Source organism: Parasteatoda tepidariorum, chromosome 6, assembly GCF_982258835.1.
Source record: "Parasteatoda tepidariorum strain Cologne lab strain chromosome 6, Ptep-v5.0, whole genome shotgun sequence".
NCBI lineage: Eukaryota > Metazoa > Arthropoda > Arachnida > Araneae > Theridiidae > Parasteatoda > Parasteatoda tepidariorum.
In genome coordinates, this window is record NC_141760.1 from 34380125 (window position 1) to 34404765 (window position 24641).

The following is a 24641-nucleotide window of genomic DNA, read 5'->3' on the forward strand; positions in this document are numbered from 1 at the left end:
AAAAATAACGACATGAAATAAATTACTTTTGCTACAAGTTACAAAATTTTTTCTGCAAGCACAATCGAATGAAAAGAACTCTATATGAAAATATAATAATTATTCTCATTATAGTAGTGCTGAATACAATTTAATACAATGCAACTATCGTTACATTTTAATTCACCGTAATCTAGGCATAAATACAACAATACATATGGCCATAGGAAGCCGAAAACTCCAGCAAACTCTACTTTGTTTTGCAAAGATTTGACATCAACATTATACTGCTCTTTTAAAACCTACAGAATTTGTTACCACAAAAAGTACTTGTCCACCTCTTTTTGTTACTACTTAAAAGCTCTTACAATAAATACTTGTTGAATCAGAACATTGGAAGAATTGTCAGCGACTTCGGTTAGTTCTTAAATAGTTCACAATCTTTCGGGAACAGATATGAAGTAGGAAGTTCTTGTTTAGATAACTATATTTTAATTTCTCTTGTTAAGCGAAGAGTCGAAATTCTATTCTGATTTTATAGTGCTATTCTTTTTTTATACAAAAAAAGAAAGAAAGTTTAATTTCAATATCTCTTCTCTGTGCAGCTAGCCAGAGCATAGCAACAAAAGAAAATTGTTTAATCATTTACATCGATTTATATAAAGTAATTTGATTCCTTTACAAGCGGGATATTCAAATATCCATTATACAATTGTATAGGTAACTTACAGCTTGAAGAATAAATGTTTTATTTATTTTCACAAAAAAAAAAAAAAAAAAATCAAAAGCATTTACATTTAATGTAAGATATCGATATGTTCTACAATGGCATTTCGCCACGGAAAAACAACTATAATAATTTAAACTAAAAAAAAAGTACGAAAACAATAAAAATTGCAAACGAAATTTAAAAAATAATCGTTAATTATGTTGAATTCAACACATTTTTGAGGGATTGAAGGGCTAAATATTATTAAATTGGTTCGTGATTTCTATGCATTAATTCTCAATGTAGTTGTTTTTAAAGATATGTTCAAAATTTCATAATAGATAACTACAGAATTAATATTTATAAAACAAACAAAAAACGGAGTGTGTTTTTATTAATTTGACCGAGTTAGCAAAAAGAACCTATTAAGGGTCTATTTTGTCACACAGAACGCGATTCCTTCACAGAGAAAAAGGATTTTACTAACTTAATGCAAACCAACGGAAAATTGTACGTCTGAAATTTTCCTTTACTTATTTACTATTTCGTTTCATTTTATTCATTGAAGTTTGTTCTATAGAAGTTAGTTACCGAATTTTAAGATAGTATGTATATATAATTTTTTTTCATAGTTTACATAGTACACATGTATTTAAAACATCGCAACTGAATTTAATCAAACACATTCCAATGATTAAAATAAAACAAAATAAAATATTCAACAATATTAATTAGTTACTGAATAAATAAATTACACACCAAATTATTCACGATAGGTTAACATGGTCTCTTTTCTGTCTGAAGAAGACCCTTAAGCTGTTTGAAGGAGACGCATTGCAACAACTATGTAAGCAGCTTCACAAATTGTTTGGGAGCCCAAATGAAATTAAAAAATACAATAAATACAAGATGTTTTTCCTCAAAGAAAAAGACTGGTGTTAGAGTTATGCCTGGTTGTTATATTAGTCGAAACAGCTACATTATCTATTATCAAAAATCCAGCTGAAGAAGAAATTAAATATTAAAAGTTACTTGGTTCAAGCAGTTTAATTAAGCCTTTCAATTGTATATTTTGAATGTAAGAAACTCATCGAGAAACACGCCAAGAGATGGCGCTGATAATTTATGTCGGTTGTAGAATTTTACCACTAAAAAAATTTTTTTTTTTTAAGTGATGATGTCTGTGTTTTAGTTCTGTGTATTTTATTTAATGAACTGTTTTAGGTACCACAGCAACAAATTTAAGATACAAAATTTAATGTGATCCATCCAACGAAAACAACAATAAATTCAAAGCGTTTTAGCATTAACAAAATAAGTATGTTGTGTTCAGATCATACAAAAAAAAAAAGAACAAACATGAAGATAAGTAAAACAAAAATGGAGGATAAACAAACTTGACGTTTCATTACGTTTCTCACTATACATAAGAAACATTCTACTGGGGAAATAAAGTAATAATATAAAACAAGACATTCCCAATTAACGTTCGGTTCACCGAATCAAGAAACGTGTTTGCCCCTACAGAGGTCCCCATAGAGAGGGCAAAACCTCCCTTAAACACATAAAAAGAAAGATGGACGCTAGGAAGGGCAAAAGGTTCGATTCGAAATATCGATGGATGCTGAAACGAACATGCAATCTCGTCCGAACCTCTCAACTCTTTCCATATAAACGATCCAATAAGATTAGGGAGAGGGCAGGGGATAATAGCCGGCAGTGAAAGAAAAGAATATTTCCAGCCGAAAGAATATATTCGATAGCGAGCAGATGGATCAAGTTTCGAGAACTTAACTCTTTTTTACTCCAGATTTCTTGCTATGGAAATTCGAATGTTATTCATGAACGGAACGCAGATAAAAATGACTACAGTAAAGATGTCAAATATTTTTTTCGTAAAGGTATGAAGGAATTCAAGATTTCCCTGGAGCAGACGGGTGCAGAATAAAAAATTCTTTTTGCAAAAGAGATGTGGAAAGGCTATTCCGGGGAAAAGTAATATCCACACAAGGAAAAACTAAAGCATATATTTTCTTTTCTTTACATACCAACACCTCCAAACGATTTCATGTTAAGAAGTAGGGGTTTATTTATTTCGAAAACAGACGTCACCATTCGAAACTCAACTTAGGCACACAATTTTTTCAAAATAGTTTATGCTTTTTCTGGAATATTCCTTTTTCAAAACCATTTATTTTTCAGCCTTTTTATTTATTTCTTCAATTTTTATTTTTCAAAAGACCTATTTTAAGCTTTTTCACGTTTTGCGCTTACGAAGAAAAATAGTGCGGATTTATTCTTCAAAGAATAAAAGTTTTAATGCGGAAAAAATACAAAAAATATTCTCGTGTGCATTATCATATCCTAGAGTACATCATGTCACATCCTAAAACATATCCTCCAGCACATTATCTTATCCTATGCAGAGCAAATCATTCATCTTTATTTTAACATATACGGGTTATTCTCAAATAACATATATATGTGCATATTTTAGAACTCTTGCGTAAATAAACAATAACGACTGTCATTGTAATGAAATTCTTGTGTACTTAGAGCTATTTTTTAGTTTTATGTTTTCGAATAATATTGTCAAAAATTGTAAAAGCTCGAAAATAGCTATTTTATAATAATCTTAAGATTTGGAGACTAACTTAGAAAACCCACTAAATTGGTCGCCAAATTTTTAAATTGTGTAGCAGCCTTTTACATACCTGCCAACTCTTCGGAATTTTCGGATGATTTTTGTTTTGATATTTAATATGGTGGGAAAATGCATACGTTTAAAATTTTTATAAATTTAATCTTGTTTTGGATAAATTTGATTTAAAGTTATATGGGCTTCCACTGCATTTTAATAATTTAACGCTGTTTTTCAAAGATCTGTCGCCAAGGAAAAAAAAAAAAGCCATAGTTTAAGTGCCTTACAGTTGAAGCAATGCGATGATTTTAAACTATACAATCTTGCCGTAAAGAATTATCTGGTCATTAGAACAGACAAATAACTTAAATATTTTAAGAGTTACTTGCTCTATTAACGACTGTTATTCACGACTGTTAGGTTACGTTTTATAGTTCTTTAGCCGCATCTTTTCATGATAATTGTGAAAATGAAGCGAAATGTCATAACGAAGAAAAGCAGGTTTTGAGGAAATAAAAAGCGTTTTGTGACTAATGCTTTTGTTCAAAAAAGTAACTTAACAACTGCATTGTTTGGATTCATAAAGTGATGAAAAAGTTAAGAATTATTCTATAATTTTAATAAATGAAGAAAAAACTCGCCAAATTTGCTGTTTCTTGAAAAATTCGACATCTTTTCTTAAAAAAAGAAATTTTTTCAGCAATTTGTGTGCTATTAAAAAAAAAAAAAAAAATTCTCTATAACTAAAGGAAATATGCAGCCTACAACACAGAGTTTTGGGAGCCCACCCCTAATTTTTTCAACTTTAGAAAAGTTTATCGTTTAACGAACGATTTTTCGATTGATTCAATTGGATACCTCAGAGGGACGTCATCGTAGGTAAATTGTGGCATTTGTTGATTCAGAAGCCAATCAGGTTTGAGACCACGCGTGACGCCGCTTACAAGTATCTAATTAAATCTGTTTTAAATCACTTGGTTAGGCATAATCACTTCCTTTTTTCTCGAGTTGCAAGTACCCAATTCATAATCTTTACGTGACGTCATTATTCTTATTTATTAAGGCGACTGCCTGGGTACGATGAAATTTTTTTTAAAAATTAAATTTTTTTTTAAAACATATGTGTTATTGGTTCATGTGTGACATAAAATGATATAAACAAGGAGAAATATTTTTGAATATCGCATAGTTTTTAAAATATTTGAAAAATTAAGCCTAAAATGAGCGAAATTTAGAGCTTACGCCAGACACCATGCACTTAATTTAAATGAATAAAATACAATTTCTTTTTCTGTACAGATTATTTTCACCCTTATCTGTGTTCTGAACTAAAGGTTTATGAAAATTTTAAAAATTACCCAAATTAAGTGCTAAAATCTAGAAAAACGGCAATTTTTTCTTTTTTTTCAATAGTTTTTTATGTTTATATACCTGTAACATGACCAAATATTTAAATTGAAACTTAGTTTTAGTTCAAAACACAGTATATATAGTTTATAACATTGTTACCAAATTTCATAAGAAAATTTCCATTAGTTTTGGAGTATGAGTGTCTGGCGTGAATCAAAATATTGAAAAATACAGTTTTTCAGAAAACGCTTTTAAAGATTTACTTAAACAAAAATAGTTACATAGACTTATTCAACAAGCTTTAATTTAATAATATTTGTAGTTCAGCCCATTATGTAGCTCTTGCTTTTTACAGTTTGCATTTTAATTCATTATCTTTTTTTTTTATAACCAATTTTCTATTGAGCGACAAACAGTAACTCGAGTCCGCGATTTTCTTTTTTTCAAAATGTTTGTTATGTATGCAATAATTCACAGCAAATTACCACCAAACTCCTTCTAAAACAGTTTTAGGTTGTTAGAATCAATTGGCAAACAATACCTAAGTCATTTTAGAATGTAGTATAGTTAAATATTTATATTTTTTCATAAAACAGGCAAAAATGACGCGTTAATTTTCGCTGTATTTTGTATACACAACTACATGATTAAAAATATTAACTTCATACTACACACTAATATTATTTTTAACTTTATTTCAAACAAAAACTGTATTATTTTAAAATAAACATTATAAGATATGCCTTTCTTATAAAAACACAAAATTTTACAGTACATAATTTTGAAAAAAGATTTACTATGTTAGCATATTTGTTTACTATAACTAAACAGTGAAATAAAATTACTTAAATAACAACTAAAACTACCGTCAATTTAATATTAAAGCTTTTTTTAATAAGATCGTGGCAAATTTGAACGCTGAATAAATCATAGCAAACAGAAAATATAAATATCAAAATTGATGCCATTCAATTTCACTTCCTTTAAAAAGTTTATACATAATTTGTTGCCAGATGCGTTTAATTAATATTATATAAAAAAAAATAACAAATATTAATATTTTTAATAGCGTTACAAGCAAAAAAAAATTCTTATTGGCTCAAAACTACATTGTTTACAATTAATTTTGACGTTTTCAGTGCACTTCCGGTGTTTCGGAATCGCACTTCCGGTTTCAAAATCAGCTATAACTTTGCTTCTAATTATCGAAATTTTAAAAACAAAGTATTTTTAGAATCCTAAGAGTTCATTCTTTTCAAAAATGCAAGAAACAGAAATTCGAATTATTTGATGAAATCGGTCATTTTAAGGCAGGCAGATACCCTAAGAATTCTTTTATCAATATTTTAAGCATTTTTATCAGAAAATTGAGCTAAAATAATAATGTTAAAGTCCTAGATAATAATAATAAAAATTAAAAAAAAAACAATTCACGATTTTTACAAATTTAGAGAACATTCTTAGTGTACGTGGTTAGATCGTACTACTTAAAATGCATCTATCAAATTCTCAATTTCTAAATGTATATTTTACATGAATTTTCATTTTGATGAAAAAGCGACAATATTGTTGGTGCAGCATTGGAAAATATTTTGCATTACCATAAAAATTTTGTTTTCAAAACACTTGACTTAACACAAAATCATTTATTTATAACAAAAAGAGAAGAAAGGAACATCTCAACTCTTCTCTAAGATGAAAACAGATTAAACTTTTCATTCTGTTTTCGAACGGGCTTCAGAAATTCCGTGTCGTGGCTAACAAATGTAAGTTAAAAAGTGTAAACTTAGTTTAAAGTTTAATGCACTGCAACTTACGTTTTATTTTCCTCTTCGAAAAAGCTTTAAGAATCTCAGTATTAGTCAATTTCTATTACATTAAAAAGTGAAAAGACGATCGGGGGAAAAAATCGAATCCAGGAAATCCAGTCCATGGGAAAGTGTTTCATCAAGTTCTGGAAGACCGATTTCAAGTGAAATAAAAAGCCATTAGGTACGCTTTAATAATATTACCGGCATCGACTTACTTCGAGGAAGAGGGGCTCTACGCTTGGCAGTTTTTATTATACAGAAAAGAGTAATTTAATATCCGTTAATTTAGGGCACCTGAGAACACAGTATGCACCGGTACAGAGGTCAAGCAAAACCAAATTCGAAGGACACATGTGATTATACGGTGAGATACAATTTTAAAGAGGAAACAGCTGTGAGTATTTAAGCACGATAATTTGCATTGATGTTTCTGAGTAATAAAATGGCCATGATTAGTATCATCTCAAAAGCTAGAATTGTCGTATTATTTGAACAGCGGAAATAGAATATAGAGTGTTCGACGGCGGCTAGTTAAATTAAATAAAAGATGGTTCACAGTGGCCGTAATTTAAGCAGACCCCTTAGATTCTTCCCAGTAAAACTTTCTCTGACTTTTCATATGGTTATCACTTTTCTTTAACACTATAAAACGAGGGATAAATTCCATTATATCCGGCACAGTCATAGGGTAATCGAAAAATCCAGCTCTAGTCGCCGATATTCGGTTATGCGAAAAGTTAATTGGATAAGCCTTCAGTATTTTCGAATCAACCTGATATTTTTAGACTTATTACAATATGCTAAAATACAGCTATATTGGCTAGGTTAATTAGAAAAACTGTGAAGAAATACTCAGACTAAATTTGTTAGCATTTCCAGCAAAAAATATTAATGAGGCCCATAAACAGTAAGCCTTTACTACCATCTATCTGCTGAAATAAATCAGGCTAATTGAGAAATCTTATTTTCTAATTAACGTAAAGGTATGAGGCCTCCCTGCAATAAGCCTAAAAAGTGCCAGGCTGATTAGAAAAAGATTGGAGACTTTTCTCAATTAGCCCAACGCATTGCAAAATGACGGTAGCTGTTTGCTTGGGCTACGATGTACGTAATGAAATTGATTCATATGAAATAAGTACAAATAAGGAAATTATTGGACACCCTTCGTGTTTATATTTTATTCAAGAGGGTCTATATCGCAAAAGAAAACCATTATCGCAAATTCTCTTTTACTTACATAAATAATTTACAATTTAAAATATAGAAAAATTGAGTTCAGATTAACCGACAGTAAACCATTTTGTTCCAAATGCTGAAAAAAAAATTTACAATATCAAAATGCAAATAAATTATGGCAGGATTACGCAATGGAGAAGTAATCTAGTAGTTAAAAAAAAAAAAAAAAAAAAAAAAAAAAAAATTTTTAAAGGGCAAACTAGAGACTAAAATAGTTTGGGATGCTCCCTGATTATTTTCTCTGAATCTCTTGAAAATTTCTTGACATTTCTCCGGTCAATTTTGTTTTTTTCTTTTCTTATTATATTTTTTTTAAAAATACTTTATCATCTTGGAAGCACATTTTTAATAAAAAAATTTTCCTAAAGCAAGAGTTTGCAAATAGTTATAATATTTTATAGGAAAAAAATCATTTGAAGGAAATTTAAGTAGCTGATGTCAAGTTATGTTCCTTTTTTAGCAATGTCTCGCCTTCTCAGATCCTTATCGAGCAGAAACGTGCTTCATTCCACACCGACGAGATCTTCTCTTCTTTGTGCATTTGCCTCAGTCGCCGAAACGCTCATTATTTTTCGAATTCTCCGAAACCACTTCTGTCAACTAGCTCAGCACCACCAAAAGGCGTGAAGCCAGAATGAAAAAAGTCTTCATTCAAGAGTTTTCAACCAAAAACTAGCTGTGTGGGGTCACGTTTTCAAAACTGTTGAGAATTTTCTTCCATCCCTTCGCGAGGGCCTCTGCCTGAATCTACTGTTCTGTTCCAAAGGAAGTAATAACCCACGACCACCCCCTACTCGCATCGTCGAATTTTTAGTATTCTCTTTTACTCTAGGAGGGCACTGTTTATGGAATCTATCCCTTTTTATTGGCTTAGTAAATCGTCCACGCCACGTGCGCTGTTCTTGAGTTATAGATATCCATGGTTCAGCAGATGACGCTTTCCTTGGGGCTCTGCGAAAATTGCCAGGAGGGTTGGTGATGGGGGGAACACTTTAAAATGGTGCTGACTCATACCCGGGGCTTACACCAAAAAGAGTGGCATGCCTTTTTCGCATAAAACATTCTGAGTAAAGAGAATATTAAAAGTGTTTAGGGCTTTCTAGATGAGGAATGCAAGCGCGTCTTGTTTTATGTCTTTTCATTTTGGAAGCATTAATTCGTGCAGTTTGCGGTACATTATGGATGTCACTAAAACAAAAAATGTGAAATAAATTCTCTAGTTTCCATAAGCACGAGTTTTGAGTTTGAGTTTTAAATAAACAATTTAATTTCTAAGCTGGGATTAAATAGAGATAAATTTCTAGAACCTTCTTAGGACAATTCACATAATTTTGATCGCTAAAAAAAGGACCACAAAATTCTTAACTACGTCCATTTAACTTCTTGTATTTAAAAGTTTACCAGGGGCTGTCCAGACATTCTGTGAAAGGTCCGGTTTTTGTGAAAAAATTACTCACATTCTTTCAACTAGGGTCCTGCTTTTATGAATTTGTGCAAATAGGGTCTGGTTATTGCAAAAAACTTTTTCAAGGAGTTTTTAAATTGTAAATAGATACAAGATTATGCTCAGCACTGTAAAATCATAATAAAAATAATTAAATTTTCAAAAATAATCAGCATTTGCAGCTTCTAAATTAGAGATGCAACATACAAATATTTGGTATTTAGCCTATACTGCTGAACGCGGAATATTAATTTCGGTGAAAGGTCCGATTAAAAGAAAAATCATTTTGTGAAGGGTCCGTTTTTAAGTTAAAATATTTTGTGAAGGGTCCACCGTTAACGGACCCAAATTTCATCTAAACTGACCTCTGTTTACGTTTACATATTTTTATATAAACATGAAATTATTTATTTCTTAGAAATAGGGGTTTAGTTTAGAACGAAAATAACTTAAATTAACTCTTAAATTAACAAATAAATGTTGGAAACAAAAACAGCTCAATTTTATTTACATGAATAAATTAAATTTAAAAAAATATGAAAAATCCATATTTTCTGACACTATGAAACGATATTGAAATTCTGAAACAGTTCATTCCTGTTTATAACTATCTGAATCGGGAAAATAATCATTTTCAAGTGTTAAAAAATAACCTTTCTTTTCTATAAAGTTCTGGCAAGAGAACAAGTACTTTTTTATAGCACGCACTCAAGAATTACAATGTAACATGTTTATAAATAAGCTAAAATGAAAAGCGTTAAAGAAAATAAATTGAAATGTTTTCAGCGCGTCAAAAAATATATTTTCTGGAAAAAGGCAATTTGCATACAAATGTTCGATTCTTTCCTTCCAGTTCAAGATAAGCTACTTCCATCTAGCGTTGCAATATATCTTCACCTTTCCTATTTTAAACAAGATTTGAAAAGAAAAACTCGGAATAATCACGCAATTTATTTCCCTTTGCTATCCAAGAAATGTCTTGAGTTCGAGTCTCTCTTTAATGGGATGCGACCGCTGATGCGTCCCCGTGGGCAAACACTCCCTCCTCTAATTTCCCCCATCGCTCCTCTTGAATCTGTAATGCAAGTCACGACGCCAATCTAATTGTTGGAAGAAAAACAACTTTAAGACTTAGATTTGTTGTAGAGATCCACCGTAAGTTATTTGGATGGAAAGAAAAAGTATTTCATTATTTATTTTTATCCAAAAAGGTTTGGCGTTAACTAAACTAAGTTAATCTATTACTCTAAAAACAGTTTTCTGATAATTGTAATTATATTTCAAAACAAAATAGATGGATGAAGTTTTGTAGTTGGTTATATGAACATGAAACATACAAAGAGGAACAACACGTAATAGTTTGAGATCAATGTATAGTAAAATCAGTATCAATTTGTAAATATTTTCTCATAACCATACCCATATTTGATTAAAATTTGCAAGATTTCCTCAATCAAATAATTTTGAAGGTAGAATTTCAATAATCCCGAAATGAAAACACAGTGAATATGCCATTTAACATATTGGTACAAAAATAATTTAGCGGATGATCCCTCAATTAACTTTTTAAAAATTCTAGGATATGATTATTGTATTGTTGATTACAATGGAGCATTTCTCAAATCAGATCAAGAGACGAATCAATAATTGTGAAACTACTAAACTTCACTCTTTAAGGCTTGTTATCGCATTTGTTGAAAATAATAAAAAAGTATGCGGATCCATGAATTCATCAATTAAATTTGACAATGTAAGATTGCTAAATTAGAATTTGTAAAATTAAATTTAATAATGTAAAAATTGCTAAATTACATTTCAATTTTTAAAATTAAATTTGATAATGTAAAAATAAAAATTTGATAATGTAAAATTGTTAACAGTTTCTTTTTATAAAATGATAGAATTCAAGGAGAAATTAAAATAATGAGTCCTGCAGGTAAGGCTACATGTCTGAATAATATATGTACAAAGTAGATGCTCCTAAGTTTGAACTATCGAAATTTGCAATTTTTATTAGCATTTTTAATAGGGTTCCCACTCAATTTCAGAAAAAAATTTTCCTGATTTTTCCAGGTATATCAAGTAAATTTCAATGAAAATCAATACCATATTTTATCTATGCGATGAAATTTTTCATCAGAAAATTTTGATTCTTTTATTTGTAATGCCAAATATTGGATTTTCTATGTAAAATAAATATTATATGAGGAAGGAAGCATTTCAATTTGTCTAAAATGTGAAATTTTTACAATAAATAATTGTAATAGATGTTGGAATTATTTAACTCGAATCTCAACAACTGAGTAGTGTTACTGACAATTTTAAGACTGGTTTTTTTCCAGGTATAATGAAGAAATTTTCCAGGTTTTTGTAAAATTGCAACTTTCCCATACCATTCCCTGATTTTTGGAGTTGAAATAAAACTCCCTGACAATTCCAGGTTTTCCCTGACCCGTGGGAACCACCCTGATTTTAATTAAAATAAAAAGATGGTGGACCAAAAATCCAAATTTTTTGATACTTAATATCGATTATTTTAGAATCCGCATCTGCATTCGTCGAAAACATGAACCCAGCCATAAGCTTTTTTCCATCAACATCATCTGCTTTCAGCGATCTAGATGTAAAACGCTCATGCTTCTCCGATCGATTAACCGAAAGCCCAAAAGGCACACTCCACGCACCGTCAAACCATCTAATCTCACATAAATTAAATTTATTTAAGAGTTAAAAAAAAAAAATTAAAAAAAAAGCATAGGAGCTTATCGAATGCTTGCTGGCAGGAACCAGATTTTGATATCCGTGTGACAAGCAGAAAATGATGCACGTTAAATTCTATTTCTTATCTTATCAGAATGAAAAACCTGGCGAGGGCTGGTTTACAAGCTTTATGAAACGAATCCTAGGAAAAAGCTTAGCGTCTTTGATCGTTATGCAAACCTGACACCCGTGTCTCATGCGAATGGAATAAGTGTTAACATGCGAATGGAATAAGTGTGGCCATAGTAGATGGAAGAGCTGAAAATGAGTCAATAACTGATATCACAATTGTGACCGGTAGGGTTAAGTGATAGGTATGGAATACAATATATTCTTCAACACATACGTAATTAGTAATTTTAGACCGATGTAACCTTAGTACGATGCTAAGTTTTTTCATAGTGTCGTACGAATTAATTCCTTGCATTTAATCATTCAATACTACCGTTCAACGTAAACAGATATACCACTTAAATCAACATATTTATTAAGGTAGCGGCAAACTTGTATGATACAGTGGTTCTAAGTACCAACATTACCATGCATTAATGCTAAAGATCTTTTTTTATTTTTTATCAAATCCATGTCACCGATTTGAACTATTCTAACAAATAAGATTTTAAGATTTCAAAAGTGCATTTATACTAACAAACAAACAGCTCTTCATACAGATTCACTAACGAGCCTGACATAATAGTCAGTGCTTATTCAACGAGAATAGTCACTAAAATGGTTACAAAAGAAAGCAATACGCTTAGAAAAAAAAAAATTAATATTGCACATAAATCTTGTACGCTTTAAATAAGCTTAAAAGCCGCTGTTTTTAAAAAGAATCGTTCGTATAATTCATTTAACTTTTTCACAGAAATGATCGCGTAGACATATCCGGCCTGCATAACGTTGGAATTTACGAGGACATAAAATGTTCTTTCACCAAATACTTAACCCAACACTGACAAGACTTTTAAGAAAGGACGACGAAACTTTTTGGTCATTAAGTAACGAAATCTAATGGTTTTTTCCCTTCTTTTTATCGTCTTTGGTTGACACTCAAGTCTGCTCGCAAATCATATTAAGATGCCTTCTTCTTAAGATCTCTTCCAAGTGAAATAAATCCGCGCATCATTAGTTTCACTCAACGAGTTTTATCGGAAAACTGGCTCAGCTTTCACGGGCGATGAATCAACAGCGTCCATTTGTATCCCAGAAGACTGGACGGTCACCATTCTTGTAGGTTTTACAGATGAATCTTCTATCGGAATCAATATTCCGTTAAGGAACGTTAAAAGGTTTCCAACACTTGCACAAGAGAAATGTAAGAATATTTTGAAAGGTTTGCTTTCTTGAGAGGCTCATCTTCTTTATTTAGTTATATTTATTTGAATTTTCTAGCAATACAGACACCGTTTAAATTTTTGAAGAGAATCGAATCAAAATATCATTTAAAATTATTGTAATTTCAAGGTGCGTAGCCAAATTATTCAAGAAAAAAAAAAGCCCTTTTCAAGAACTCAAAAAAATAATTTTAAGCACTTTTTTTTGCATAATTCGAAGCGAAAATCAGCATAGTAAAGGAAAAATTTCATTTTGGAAAAGGGAAAATTAAGCACTTTTTAAAAACACCTAATGAAAAAAGCACCTTTAAAAAAACGAAAATCCAAAATAAGCACCTTTAAGCACTTTTTAAAATCGATACGCACCCTGAATTTCAATATGGTGCTATGTTGAGTCATATCATACTTCATAAACTTAATTTCATGATGCTATGGTTCAACTCTAACTGAAACGGGATTCAACTGAACACAACTTTGCAGATTGTAGGAAATTTGCAACGTTGATTCGATTTTTCTGACAGCGTAATTAAAAGTGAAAAAAAATTTATTAATGTTCATTTATTACTTTCACTCAGACTAATGAACATCATTAAGTTACCCTCAACGAGTTTTAAAGAAAAACTAGCTCAGCTTTCACGGGCGATGAATTTAGAGCCATTTGTATCCCAGAAAACTGGACGGTCGCCATTCTTGTAGGTTTTGCAGAATCTATCAAAATTAATATTCCGTTAAGTACGATAAAATGTTTCCAGCACTTAAACAAGAAAAATATAAGAACAATTTGAAAGGTTTGTTTTCTACTTAAGGCTTACCTTCTTTATTTAGTTGTATATATAATAGTTATTTCAATTTGGTAGTAATGCACCGTTAAAAATCTTGAAGAATAGAATCATAATATCGTTTAAGTAATTGGGTGAGATTTTTATAGGGTGCTAAGTTGAGCCATATTATCGTACTTCATCAACTTGATTACATGATACTATGGCTTAACTGTAACTGAAACGGGATTCAACTGAACACAACTTTACATAATGTAGGAAATGTGTCCCATATTATAGCTAAACGTTGATTTTTTGACTAAGTGAGAAAAAAAATCTATTTTGATAAGGACTTTTTTATGGGATGGGAATCTTTCAATATGTACTACAAAATCTAGGAGAATGTTTGATAAAACCAAGATAAACTAGCAAAACATAATCCCGTATTGAAAAAGCTATTAAAAATGGTTATCTATGTATAAACGTCTTTAATTAAATATATCATAAATCATTCGATTGGAAAAAAGATCCACTCCTTATGTTTCGGCAGAGGTTTAAAAAAATAATAAATCCTGGCTTACTTTAGGTTTACCTGAATTCATGAATGAATTTTTTTTATACGTTAAATTTTAAATTTCTTAGGCAGGTTAAAAAAAATTTGCCATTCATGGAATTCTAGAGTTTTTGAATAGCCTTCTATGGAGAATTCTTGAAGAAATCAGAATTCTTCGAGAACTATATCCTCATGGTTGTAAAAATTGTTAACAAAACGTAGTGACAAACAAATATTTGCTGAATTGATTTCTTCTAAGATTATGTATTAAAAAAACTTGTGTACTTACAAAGAATATTTAATTGAGCTCCTTGACTAGCCAGAGATATTCCAGTAGTGACGTTAGTAGCAATGCACTTGAATTCTCCAATATCCTTAGATGGGTCAACTCTAGTTATGTGCAAATTGCTACCAACCTGAAACCGGCGAGACGTGTTAGCAACTGAATCCCCATTCAATGTCCAATAGAACACCACGTGTCGGTTGTTTGACACGCCACATTCGAGAGTGACACTTTGCCCCTTCCGAACATCCTGATCTTGTGGATGTGGTTGGAAATAGTAGCTGTCTTGTCCGAATGTCAAGGTCAGCAGAAAGTATTCTGAAAAAAAGTGCCGAATAAATTTATTAAGCTCAACAGAAAATGAAGTACAGTACGCACAAATAAATCCAGAATGTAGATTACTTAGCTAAAGTTTAAGTCAACTTATAGCTTATGTACCAATGGATGATTAACAAATGTAAACAAAAAACAGGCAACTGTGTATACTATTTAATTACGAATCAAAAACGTTTGATTGCAGAATTTTATTGGCATAATTTTGCCATCTGTAGCCTCTTTCGATAGCCAGAAACGGACAGTTTGGAAGCGTGAAAATTTACGAATCAAATAATTGTGTGTTTTCGTTAGCAGTATTTTCTCATTAGCTTATTAAATATTCTGTACTGCTTGGTGTAATAATCGATAATAATAGAACACCGATAAGTAATAAATCGATTAATAATAGAAGTAAAATCTGAAAGTTTTCTGATTCATTTCCAATTTCTATTGGTTAAAGTTACTTTAAAAAGCTCTCTTTTCTGGTCTGTACTTAAGTTTTTTAAAAGCGTTTTACTTTAGAAATTGTAGTTTTCTTTAAACCTTCGAAGTTCCGGCATTATATTTTCTCCTTTCTTTATTGCTGCTCAAAATGCCCTTTCCTTTTCATGAAAAAAGATTTTTTTTTAAAAAAATCAACCACTTATACTTAAGAATCTATTCAGTAAGGAAAGCAACTGATTCGCTTTCGAAAATAAATTCAAATCTAAACGATTTAAAAAAAATATTTATTCACTGTCAGTCGAAAAAAAGTCTTAACAAAACACGAAAGTAAAACATGTGCATAGTCGTTTAACTTATCCTCAAAATAAATAAATAATCAAATAAAAGACATCGTAGATTCCGAGAACCTCCATTATCCTCAAAAATTATGATTCAACGCATTGTTCGCAAAGTGGTGATTATGTTTGAGTAGTGCTTCTTAGCCAAAGCTGGCTTTCATTTCAAATTTTTATACTTTCTCTTTGCTCGAGAGAAAGCAATAAGAAAAAAATCACGATGCGTGGCGAAAAAAAAAATCAAGAAACATGATATAAAGCAAAACAGAAAAATGAAAAACAAACGAGCACAACAAAAACAATAAATAAAAGGTAGTTAATTTTCTAAGACGATGCCAAGTTATTCGGAATAGCGTGACCACCTGTTGTGACGTCAGCGGCCCGTCATCACTCATTGGAGATGATTAACGAGAGTGGGCGTGGTCTGACCAAGACCTTAAAAAAAGAAAAAGTTCATCTTGGCAAAGAACTCAAGTGGTTGTGTATTTATTTCCTTTTAAACCAAACCACCTTAACCTTCAGGTACAAAGATGACTTATACAATTTCAATAATTTTATGTTGATGATAAGATGCAGCTGCATTTTAAAAGAATTTTAAAATACAATCGCAATCACTTTCTGCAAATTATTTTTGTCTAAAATATCTGTCATGAACTTTCGTCGGCAGGTGATGTGTTTTTTTAAGATTCGTATCGCGTTTGAGTGAAGTATTGACAGAGTAATTATTTTTTTGCTGTTGATGTAATTGAGCTAAAATGATACAATCCACATACGGGACAGGTGTCGGGAAAAAATGTTAAACAGTGTGCATAGCCAAATCTTTCAACAAAAAATAAGCACCTTTTAAGTACTTTTTAAGCACTCAAAAAATATTCCTAAGCACTATGTACATTAACAAAATGCAAATTAATATTCAAAGACTTTACATGATCATAATAAAATAACTAGTTTCTGACAAAGAACTATTTTCTTGATTATATTAGCCATTAGAAAATGATCGAGAGATTTTTCGGTTCGATTTCAGAGGGTGGAAAACGAAGCTTAAATTTGAGAATATCTTGTAAAATGCAGCACATGAGAGTGCAATAATCCTCACCATACACACAGCTCACTATGCGCACATGCGGATTTGAAAGTATTCCACCAAACCTGTAAAATAATTGGCGCTTTCATACATTATGGACTGACCAAAATGAATTATGAAAACGGCTGAATAGAACAATGTGAAAAGCACGCTTTTGCATAATGTGAAAATCGAAATGGTAACGAAAAAACATCTCATTTTTGAAAAGGAAAAATGTAACACTTTTTAAAAAAACACCCAAAAAAAAAAAGCACCTTTAAGGACTTTTAAATAACGAAAATCGAAAATAAGCACCTTTAAGCACTTTTCAAAAACGCTACGCACCATGTTAAATAAAGGCAAATTTCAACGACGAAGGGGAAAAAAATGTTGAAATTTTTTTTTCAATCCACTTGTTTAGTTTACTATGAAAACATATTTGCAGTTTTACAATATTTCTTTACTCACCATTTTTTAAAAAAAAAATACAGTAAAACTAAAAATATTTTTATTTTAAAAAAGTTGATAAAATTTCATTAAAATTTATTTTTGATTTGAAATATTTTTTTTATTTGTTTTATTTATTTATTTATTCTTTGTATTAAACGGAGAGAAATTTAAAAAAGTTTGTAAGAAGGCCTTATTTGAATAGTGAACCACTAAATCTTTTAAAAATACGGCGTCAGCCTATTTTTCATGTCCATACAAATTATTACTATCTTAATATAAAATTAGTTAATTATTTCTGCAACCAAACAGGGGTCACTACAAAAACAAATTAAATAAGAAAGGAAAAATAATGCACACACGCGATCATGATGCTCAGGACAAATTTTTTTAGAACACACATTGAAGAATTTTTAAAGGATAACTTTCAAAACTTGTTGGCAGTTTTGTAGTAGCAACTCGAGAAGTGAAGTCATTATGCCTAACTATGTGATTTAAATCAGATTTTGTTGGATACCTGTAAGCAACGTCACACCCATGTGTCGAACCTGATTGGCTTCTAAGTCGACAAATGCCACGATTTACTACGATGACGTCACTTGTAGCAGTGTTTTCACAACAGCGCGAGAACGCGAGAATCTCGCATATTTTTTTCTTTTCTCGGATTAAAAAATGATTACCGCGAGAAATTCGCGCATTCTATAAATCAATTTCAAAATTCGCGAATTTCTTGCATTTTGGAAAAAGCTTCGAATTACGCCATTTAGAAAAAAATCCGTTTCACTTTTCTTCCTAGATCTTTCATTATTTTCATCATCTGCCCCATTATCTAGCTTCCCTATTTACCAGTATTGTTTAGAACCTTTTCGAACAACAGAACACAACCACGGAACCCCTTTCAGAGCACATTTCTCTACAATCACATGTTCACCGTAGGTAAGGTTTCTTCATGTTAAGACGTTCAAATTTTTTATGCACTTATGTAAGATGGACAAATACCTTGTAAAGGCAAAATCTTCTATGATGATGCACCAAAAATATTCAATGCTTTAAAAAATAGAAGACGAAAATTTATTATAATTAAAGAAATAATTTTTTTAAGGAGTTTTTGTGTTTTTTTAGTTTTTAGAAATATCACTTAACTTTTTGAAATCTCACCCTGCTTTTGAGAAAGGGTGAGAAATTCTCACCCATTTTTTTTCTATGATGAAAACACTGCTTGTAGGTATCCAATTGTAAAAAAATGTCAAGTTATCTAAGTTGGTAACGGTACGGTATTTTACGTTCATTGAGTTGATGTGCAAGTGGAAACTTTTTTCTTTTTCTAGCCATTTTTAAGCATTTTTCTCCCTGTTGAAAATATAAATTTAATGATTCTAGATTCAAGAGAAAAACTGCTTTCGAATTGGCAATTAATATAAAGAATTAAAAAATATATATATACCAACTCCGAAAAGTCCCTTTTAAAAGACGTTTTCTCCAAAACCAAATATAATTTTAAAAGGGATGTTTTCGAAAGGTGAGGATAGAAAAAGATGCTTCTATCCATTGTTATTTAAAGTTAACAAATAAATTGATAACTGTTATTTACTCGGCAGTATCTTTCTTGGCCAATACAGGATACAAGGTCGTAGCTCTATCAGAACTATATTTACCGAGAGGAAATTAACAATTCAAACGGATCTTTTCTGCCTAATTTGTATCAATAAATTCCGCTATCGCCATCTTTAGAAAGATTGTACAATATCATACCTTTATCTGCTTTTAGATTTAAAAAAAAAAATTGTTTTTGGATAATTTATGTAAAAGGAATTTCGAAGCTACACACAAACCGGCATGTTAAAATGAAAGTTAATATTTAAATATCTAAACAGAGAAAAAAATGCAGCAATAATTTAATCAATTCAAAATTATTAAAAGCTTAATTTTATTAATTTAATTTTACGAAATTTGGGAATAGATCTGAAATTCATAGAAAAAAAAAATTTAATTTAACAAGATCTAATTTTCCTAATATAAAGCAAAGCCTTTATTTTTCATTTTTTCTAAAAATATTGCACGGAGTAATGATGACGTTCTCTCATTATAAGTTTGTTAAAAACAAAAAGCATCGTTAAAACTAAAATCAATAAGTTTTTCTAAAATCCAAGAAAGCAAAAGCAGAGCGCTTCTAATTATCAAATATCAACTAATGCGTCGAATTTAAACTGAAGTTCCGAATTAATTTTTAGATTGAGGAACGAAACCATAAAAAAAAAAAAAAAAAAATTTAAAAAAAGGTTCCCTTTTCAGCATCTAGCGCAATTACCAAACAAGATGCCACTCATAAATTAGTTTATTATTATGTAGTACTCAGACGATGAAAAAATTCAGCGTTACAACAATATAGGTGATAAGACACAGCTTATAAAAAAAATTTCAGCTGCTATGGCTTCGTGCTAGCATTGAATACTTAATTGAAAATGTCAAATTGCTCCACTCTCTACCAGGCAAACTGAAAGTAAATACTTATCAGAGAAAAAAATTAAGGGAACCAACTATTTAAGTGTAACTTCCTGAAATATGCAGGGGGGGGGGTGACGTGTAAATGTTGTGGGTGGTTACTCTTAGCAACGCTATCAGACCAGAGACATAGATTTGCGTGTTAGTAGGCAGTTCGTGCAAATTATTGGAAGCCCCGCCTTCTCTTTTTTATTTCTAAGTTTTCTTCAAAGAAATCAATAAAGTGCATAACATTTAGTTGCTACTTATCATCAAATGCTTCGATTTAAATCGTAAATGATTAATGAGTAAAATATTTGTTGTTTGATTTTCGGTTTTGGATGATAGGTATGGCTCTATTACAATGTATACTTTCAGTCATGAATTACTGATATTTAAATTAAATTTTATAAATTCATTCCGTTTAATTCTGAGAAAACATACTGACATTATAAAATTAAATTTCTAAATAACGTAGATGCCAATTGAAAATTGCATAAAGAAAATTCTGTTTTAGACATTTTATTTATTTACAGTCAAATTCATATAATAAAAATATTTATTTTCAATAAGGGAAAATTTTGAAATTTGCAATAATTAAATTCTATAACCTTTAAGATAATAACATGTGTAAGCATTTAAAATCATTTACTTTGCAAATACACATTCTCAAAGCTATATAAGTTATCGTGATAAGGCTTTTATTAAGATAAATTGATATTGCGCTCATGAGAAATGAATAATATATTATAAGTGATTGGTACAAACAAAATGTGCGTTAATATGACCCCTAAAATTTTAAATTTACTTTTTGAAGCCCTTCTGAAAACTAAGTGCAATCTTCAACAATCATACTTTTTTTTAATGCGTGATTTAAAAAAAAAATATGAAAGAATTAAACTTGGATTGATTTTATTTGAAAACAATGTCTGATTTTTGCATTGGTAAATGGAAAACTAGGTAGCCTTTGACCAGGTATGTTGAACATTCTAAAATCATTATTTTCGAGACTCAGATTATGGAGATACTCCAGTTACCATTCCTTTACTCCCATTCGATATTCTTAATCAAGGCTGTAAATAAAAGTTATAGTTAGCTATAGCCAAACGGCTTTGTCGTTCACTTAATGAACGTCAGTTAACTCTTAACAAATAAAATGGATACACTGAACAGAATTAAACGGACATCCTAATCAACCAGTTAAACGACATAACGCAACTGTAAGGGACTAATGTAGAAAATTATCAATACAAAGGGCCCTTGAAGTACTAAAAAAAGTACAGGCTTATTTTATACTCCACCAGACGGTATAGCACCATCTGAGTCACAAGAGAAGTACCAAATTGGCCAGACTCCCCCGCCACTTCACATGGTCAATAGTTCTCCAGAGATGAAGGGGGGAAGATTGAAGTACACCCATATACAGGGTACAGCCATAAATTGCGCCACTCCAACACAACGAGAACGGGAGCTGAAGATTCGACAAACGGAAAAACCAATACAATGGAATAGTTGATTCACCTTAAAAGGCCACCAGAGACAAGAGAAAGAAAAAAAGATTTGAACTATCCATCATAGGAGAGCGATCCACCTAAAACTAGTTTTACTACAAGGAATATGAGAGAGACCTCATTCGGGTAGATATTTGGAGTTTTATTTTTTACTCTCTTTGAATCGTAAGCAGTGATTGAAGCTGTAATTCTCAATTTAGCAGCTGTACAGTACGGAAAATCTGCTTACTAACAGTTACCAGGGGTCTGTTTAGAAGAAATTTGGGTCTGTTAACGGATCTTTCACAAAATAATTTATCTCTTAATCGGACCCTTCACAAATTTGTTTATCTTCATTATTGTTTTGTCAATCGAATAAACCCTTCCCGTGGGGGGGGGGGGAGAAAGAAGGTTCGAAACGAACTAAGCTTTTCCAAATGCAGTATTCTAAGAAAATATTTCTACTTTTACAAACATCGTATGCACATTCTCATTGATATTAAATGATAATTTTTGTTTGCAAATAAATAATTGATCAATTTATATTTATTCATAAAATTAATTAAAAGAATATTATGTAAATAAAAATTAACTTCTGGCAATTTTTTAAATGAAATATTATAAATTTAAGAATTGTTTAAATTTACTTAAAGCGTAACACATTAAAAGTGATACATAACTAAGTTGTGCTATTCAAAATACGTCAATTGAAATTATTAAAAATGTGAGTGATTTTGTTTCCATTATTCGTCCAAAATGAATATTCTGTGTTGAGCAGTATAAGCTAAATACCAAATTAATATTTGTATGTTGCATCTCTAATTTAGTAGCAGCAATTGTTGAGCAGAATCTTGTATCTATTTACAATTTAAAAACTTCTAGAAAAAGTTTTTAGCAATTTTTGCAATAACAGGAACCCTATTTGCACAAATTCACAAAAGCAGGACCCTGGTTGAAAGAATGTGACTTAACGCTTATTTCATATTCACAAATTATGAGTAGTTTTTTCACACTTTTACAAAAACAGGAACCCCTGATTCCCCAACATAGATGAACGAAAAAGAGAATATGTCTCTTCTACAAAATAGCATACATTCACAAAATAGCAGAATTTACTTTCATTTTTTAAAAAAAATGGCCTTTCATATGATTTTTCACAATTTGAAATGATTTTTCACTGTTTTCATACAGATAGCCGGCCTTTCATCTGATTCTTCACAAATTGACAAAAACATGTATCTACAGTATGTATTCTACAGTCTTTTCAGACCTCGGGGTTTTAAGATTCAGTATTTAGAATTTCAGTATTTAGGATCCTATGCTTCAAAAAGTAGAATTTTCATTTAAAAAAAAGAAAAGGCAATTTATAAAGTCTGCTCAAAACCCTGCTTTGACAAATACTAAGAGTCTGAATGATTATTTAAATGTGAGAAGAGAGTTGTGTTGAAGGAAGGTTATATAAAATAAAATCATTTAAAAGCACGTTATTTGTGAAATAAAATTAGAATGCGGCCCCAATAATGTCTCTTTGTCAAAATAATTAAGAAAAGAAATAAATTTGTTGATAAGATGTTTAACTTTCATGACCGGTATATATTTACTTATATCTAATTATAAGTTTAGCTAGGATAAAATTTCAAATCAAGATTTCGCTGTTTAATATCCGTTTATAACAAAGGATTATAAAATAGGAAATTCTTTTGACAAAATTTTCCAAAATAAGAAAGTCGGTCTTTCTAAAACAGCGTTATCATATTTTTTGCTTAACTTCGAACATTCTTTCATTGTAATACCATTTACAAAGAGCAGAAATTAAAAAAAAAAAAAAAAAAAAAAAAGAAAGAAAAAAAAAAAGAAGCATCTCAATAAGTTTTAATTCAGTTAGATTTTTTATCATAATTTTCGAGCATGCATTAAGATATAGTTCGTTAATAACTACATCTTAATCCTTATAGTTCGAGTCCCTAACGTCAAAATTGCTAATTAGAATACCGGCAAGTGACACCAGGCGTGTGCGACGAGCCTGATTGGCTTCTGAATCCACGATTTACCAATGTTATAATTTACCTATGATGACGTCATTTGCAGCTATCCGATTGAATTATGCAAAAGATATTGAAAGTTACAAAATCTGACACAAAAATGTACTACCTCAGAAAAAATGCATTTCGAATAGGTCTAAAACTATTATAAATTTAAAAAAAAAAAAAAAAAAAAAAAAAAATGACTTTCTGAAATTTTGTTTCAGAAACTATTCGACCGATTTCATTCAAATTTTGTAAAAATTCGCCCGTTATAATAAATTTTTTACAACCATTATAATTCAAAACAAAAAAAAAATATTTTTTTTCACGAAAATATTTTTGAATTAACGAGCCGGACAATTGTGCGATGAAGTTTGTTCGAATTAATTGCTTTTCTCTGCCTGATTTCGTAGTTTAAAATGTCGTCTGATCGAGTTCATTAGCATAATTAAAACTTTAAGTCAATCCTTTGAACAATTAATAATGTAATTAGTAAGTGTAAATATGATCAATAAATCAAAATTTTAGACGTTCTGTTTTCATTTTTGCGCACAGAACAACCTACAATCTTGATGACTTTCCTTTCAACTCAAGAAATTATACTTCATTCTTTTGAAAAAAAATGCAAGGTATCATTATGTTTATGCGATTTCTTCGGCTATAAAATTCTTTAAACTTATTATCAACAATATATCTAAACAAATAATGATGGTCATCTTTATTTGACATTGTACTTCGATAACAAAAGCAAACCAAATCATAAGCCACGCTTCTATTACAACAAAAACTAATCTCATCCATTCAATTTCTGAAAACGATTTTGGAAAAGTAGCTACTACTGTAAATTATTCCAGTAGCGCCATTTCTTTCCCAACGCGTAGTTTTCACTTCTATCCTAGGCTATCATTAAATTCTATTTGATGTTCGAGGCGAGAAAACCCTTTTAGAGTAAACAGAAAAAATAGCTTCGAAGTCAACCAACCCATACACGTGGGATTTCAAGGAAGATAAGGAAAAAAAAAATATGAAAAATATATAAGAATAAGTTATTTTCTCCTCAGGTCCGAAGAATAGATCTTCCATTTCCCAAGATACAATGGGATTTTTTTATTTTTTATTAACACATGAAGAGAAATAACTTAGTCGCAATATTCTTGTAATGTCTATCTGTGCGATTGTCAACT

General features: G+C 30.5%; 1 protein-coding gene across 1 annotated transcript in view; it reads right to left on the minus strand.

Moving 5' to 3' along the window:
- The window catches only part of LOC107440672 (inactive tyrosine-protein kinase 7), a 79223-nt gene that overhangs the window by 49083 nt on the left and 5499 nt on the right, over positions 1–24641 (minus strand). The window contains exon 2 of the mRNA XM_087165629.1: positions 14865–15176. Coding sequence (XP_087021755.1) covers positions 14865–15176 — 312 coding nt within the window. The remainder of the gene's footprint in view (positions 1–14864; positions 15177–24641) is intronic.